Source organism: Cyphomyrmex costatus, unplaced genomic scaffold (assembly GCF_001594065.2).
Source record: "Cyphomyrmex costatus isolate MS0001 unplaced genomic scaffold, Ccosl1.0 scaffold70, whole genome shotgun sequence".
Lineage (NCBI taxonomy): Eukaryota > Metazoa > Arthropoda > Insecta > Hymenoptera > Formicidae > Cyphomyrmex > Cyphomyrmex costatus.
In genome coordinates, this window is record NW_017280267.1 from 2,000,967 (window position 1) to 2,006,053 (window position 5,087).

Here is a 5,087-nt window from a genome sequence, read left to right on the forward strand (position 1 = left end):
ATTACTTGATAACGAAATTAAAATCACTTCAGTTGTTGCTCACCGAAAAGAAAATTAAAAAAAACTGCGTCTTAATAAGACAATTGCATATTGTATTTTATGCATTAAACATCACTCTACGAAAATATCGTACAATTATACTGAGTGATCAAAGATATCGACTTACAGAAAAAGTTATACCTCACGTCGCAGATCTTTGGAAAATGTATTATATTGATAAAGAACTTAAACATGCAGATTTGGATTTGGATACTGCCGAGAAACAATGGTTGAATACTTTAGAAAACAGTGTCGAGGCTTTCGTGAATTTTGGATATGTACAATTTGCCAAGGAGTCGTTTTCATTAGTCCATGTTCTAATTTAGGCGATCGAGGAAAACATAATATTTTTAATATTTAAAGCATTTTACTACATGTTTGCTTCATTATGTTAAATATTAAAAAAACAGTAAATATTTACAATAATGTTAAAATAAATATTATATAAAATATTAAAATAAATATTATATTCTTGCTCTGATACGAAATCGCTTCATTACAATTCGATGAGTCCATCTTTCCTGATAGATCTTCCGTTAAGTTCTCAGTAAACCAGCCACATAGTGATTGTGAATTCCGAGGTATTAAATTGATAGTAGCGTTTATTAAAGTGTTTAGTGGACATATTTCTGTGCAATTAGGTAGCGACAAAACGATTATCATGTCATCTATACCCGTGTAGTAATTAATCTGAAATCATTTCAGTATTTTACATTTGAAATTATTAGTGACAGCTAGAGCATTCTTAGATAACAATAACGAATATCTGAATCAATTAATAGTAAAAAATAAATATACTCTACATACTTTAATAATATAATAAAGAAAAGTTCCCTATTATGAGATATGTTCCTATTGTTCCTAATATGATAATCGAATTTCAGCTAAACTATAATAAGTGTTATACAGGATGAGGTATTTAAAACATCACCTAAACAACTCGCTTGTTTTTGATGAAACAAAAAATGTTTCAGTTGAAAGTGGAACGATAGGGACGTATTTTGGTTGGTCACGTTTTTTGTCTAGGTGGAGGCATCAAAAAGATATGAAGGTCATTTCCCCTTTTTTAAATAAAATCACGAGACCTTTTTTACTTAATATAATTTATTCAACAATTTTGTATATAAAAGTATAAAGATTTAGATATCAAAAAAACCAGTTTTTCTAATTTTTTTAAATTTCACAAAAAAAAGTAAATTTAAATTAGATTTTATTTGTGTATTATGTTTAAATTAGATTTTGCATTTTAGTATCTTAAATTAAAGCTTATTAAATTTCCTTTAAAATGTTACATTTTTAAATGCTACTCTTAGATTTTCGACAATTATAGAAAATGAAATCAGTATCTCACAATAGGGGATTTTCTCTCAAGAAAAAACAAAATGTTACCTTTATTCCGTAAGTATTTGTATCGTTATTAAAGTATAATTCAAATATTAATGCAGCCGCTTCATTAGGAATGTGAGGCGACCAGAGATTAAGATTCTTCAAAACGCCGACGATATTTCTTACGTTGCCGCTGTATAACATCATTTTTTGTTTTTTCGATATATCTCCTATTATATACTTCAGTGAATTACCGATAATTTCCTCTAAAAAGGTTCCGCCATTCAACTGCTTCTGCAGAGGAGTCGTCGAAAGAAGATCATATTCTAATAAAGTGACGTTGTACATTGTACCATCGGGAAACACATTGATTGCCCAATTGGGCAACATATAATTTTGATCCGCCTAATGATTTAATAGTAAATGTTGAAATAAAATCAAGTTCAATAGACAAATATACTAAAAAGTAACATAACGAAATTATTAAACGTAATTAAAATATGTAAATCACGTAACGGATTGTTCGAAATCAATACATAATCTTTTTAAATAACCTAACTTGAAAAGTCACACGATGTTTTTTTTCTTCTATTTCTATTATTTAATTATGTAAAATTCGATAACTATAAAATCATATGATAGATTAAATTATTTCTAATATTATATGATTTAAAAAAAAAAATACGTACTCATTTAGAACAATCCGTTATGTAATTTATTTATTTTAATTACGTTATGATTAAATTAATGATTTAATTGATTTCGTTATATAACTTTGTTGCGTGATTTTTTTTCAGTAAGTTAGGGTTGATAAAAAGAAATACTAAAGTATTCTCGAAAACAGATGTTTTTTTAGCTTATATATTTACCCTCAAGTTTCGAATCAAACTGTATGTTTCACATTATTATTGTTTTGAATAAATTTGATATTTACTGATTTTGATTTTATTGACTCAGGCATATACAAGCATCTATTATTAATTTTTATAGTTATGCATAAAATTATTTACATTGATAGATTATATATAAATATATATATAAATAATTTTAAAAAGTATAGCAACTTTCATTTTCAAAAATCGACGAATTTTTGTAAGAGAAAGAAGAATTTAAAGAGGATCTATTTTTTTAAAGAGATTTTAATGAAATATTATTAAAGAGATAGTATAGAGAGCATTTAGATTTACTAAGAAATTTGATGTATGTATTTTTATATATTTGACTTACCAATGTTTCTAAAGTAGCGTACAAAAGAGCGACGTCCGATGGAGTACTAATGTTTCTCTCCGTGTATTTAGAAAGATGATGGAACAAAGACTGATGTTGTGCTAGCATCTTTTGCGTTTGAATAGTTTGCAATATCTGGTTCATTTGTGAAATAAAATTTGGACACAGAAAACCCAGCATCAATGTGTCCTCCTTTAGTTCCAAGTATTCTGTAAAAATTTATTGATGCAGAGAGTACATCAAATTTAACTCTTACAAAATTTATTTTTTACTTTCTATTGGTTGATTTTTACAAAATTGTTTAACATGATTGTATTGTTTGATTAAATTTGTACTTTATATATCGTATCTATTAGTGTCTCTAGAATACAGAGTCTGCCAATCGGCCCCTAAAAATGATGGACATATCTGTGCGTTAAAACGAGAGAGAGAGGAGAGAGAGGATAAACGACCCGTAAGTTCTTTCTGACACAGATGTTGTAAAGAGTATAAGTAAGTAATGTGATTTTTTCCGTCATTTTTAGGTGGTCTATTCCTGATCTAATAAAGAAAGGTCTATGAGTTTGCCAGACTCTATATTCTAGGAACACTAGTGTCTACTAGTGACGTTTCTAAGATTTGTTGCGCTTGGGTGTAGAGTGTCCCTCCGTCACCCCTTTCCAGAAAACACAGAATATTTATGACAAATATTTATTACTATTTATTTTTTGAAATGTTAAATAAATATTTTATACGTATTTTATTAAAAAATCGGATGGATATGCAGCATTGTTTTATAATAATTCTACATTTAAGTCACCCGCATGAATTGCACCATCACACACCTGTTAGAAACGGCACATGTATACATGATTGATTTGATTTTCATGTAAAAAAATCTTACAAAATATATGTATTTTGAGAAACTACTGATTTAAATGTTAAATATTCATAGAAAGTTTGATTCATATCCCTAATGTTTTATAATCTAATAAGAAATAATTACATTTATGTACTGACCAAATGGTATCGGTTGCCAATTTAAATTTTCATTCCACATCTGATTTTTTGTGGGAGGCCACAAGCCAGCATGAACAAGCTGGGCCGATAAGATCGACAAGGAATGCTCTGTCGTACGTGTCTTCATAATGTCTGACATATATACGTTGCCTAAAAATTCGTCGTATGTCTCGCGCAAATATACCCCTAGATTGTACATGTTGAATTTTCCAGTCTGCAATCAAAAGATATATGATAACGATATTCATAAATCGCGTTCAGCAAAATTTTAGATAATTCGAGGGAAGATGGTACAATAAGGGGAAACATGCCACTTTTATTTATATTCTTATTATAGAATAGTTGTATATTTTTTCTTTGTAGAATTTTCTAGATCCTTCTTACTCTCTATTTGTTTTGAATGTATCTAGGCTAATCTGAATAAATTATCTGATCAAATTATAATATCTATATAGTTAAACTTTTAGATATTTCAACAAAACTTTTTCCTGTGTGTATATTATAGAATTTGAGAATTGTATTATTATTAATATTATTATACGTACTACTGGTATGTTCATCGAAGCAGAAATGAAGGATTCGTACGATAAAGTTTCTGGGATGTTAGTCTCGTTCATTTTTGCGTCTTCCCACGATGCGTACAATTTATGAGCGAACAACTATTGATCACACATCAATAATATTACTATTATATTATATTTCTTAAACGTATATTAATTTACGTTAAAAATGAGATATATATGTACTTACAACATGCACTAATTTTAAATCGGATACAGCTGAACTGGGAAGTATGTAGACGCACAATATGAGCCTGATGTAGACAAAATGTAACTCAGCCATTTTTACGCGTTTTTTTTCGAGAAGTTAAATTTCTTTAGGTTACAGCGTTTTAACACAAACTAGAATATAAGCAACTAGGTCTGAAGAAAAAATAGATTTCATTGAATACAGATGATCATCGTATTATTATCGTATATAAATTTACTTTTGTAAAAAAAGATTGATAAACCCGCTAAGAGTGCGTGCTTCTCGTAAAGAACCATTATTTCTTTATACCACGCTAAATTAAATAAATAATAAAAATATTAACTCTAAAATGACATGTACCATTTGTATAAAAGATTTGATATCAACAACTGGCGCCACTGTTGTTGATATCAAATCTTTTATACGAATGATACAAGTTTTAAATTGTCAGATTTTTTAAACATACGAATGTAAAGTGTTCCTAAGAACAGGCAAATGAGAGTCAACTCGGTTAGTGTTGAATTATAATCCGTTTATTGGTAAATTAAAAATTATGAACGTTCCGACTCTTCTTTGGAGTCATCCTCAGCATACACAATATAAAAATTCCTCCTGATGTGATCGAGAGAATGTCACCATCAAATTAACAGATTTGATGTACAATCCAAAACACACAAGAAAAAGATAAAGATAAAAAACATGTTGAAGCTCTGGATCACAATTCATCCAATGTATATAACGATCAC

The 5,087-nt window shown here is 28.5% G+C and overlaps 1 protein-coding gene across 1 annotated transcript; it reads right to left on the bottom strand.

Moving 5' to 3' along the window:
• Positions 1-409: 409 nt before the first annotated feature.
• On the bottom strand, positions 410-4,474 carry LOC108780372 (venom acid phosphatase Acph-1). Its single transcript, XM_018548050.1, has 7 exons — positions 4,342-4,474; positions 4,137-4,250; positions 3,592-3,805; positions 2,593-2,801; positions 1,429-1,770; positions 516-729; positions 410-420 (listed from the first exon to the last, which is right to left on the bottom strand). The coding sequence occupies exons 1-7, from the start codon at positions 4,432-4,434 to the stop codon at positions 410-412; spliced, it is 1,197 nt and encodes a 398-aa protein (XP_018403552.1). The 5' UTR covers positions 4,435-4,474.
• Between the last annotated feature and the right edge of the window lie 613 nt (positions 4,475-5,087).

Coding starts and splice junctions, on each gene's coding strand:
- LOC108780372 (XM_018548050.1), bottom strand. CDS start 4,434: ATGGCTGAGTTACATTTTGTCTACATCAGGCTCATATTGTGCGTCTAC. Junction 2,802..3,591: donor TTGGCAACCGATACCATTTG/GTCAGTACATAA, acceptor AAATTTTTACAG/AATACTTGGAACTAAAGGAG. Junction 1,771..2,592: donor ACGCTACTTTAGAAACATTG/GTAAGTCAAATA, acceptor TTAAATCATTAG/GCGGATCAAAATTATATGTT.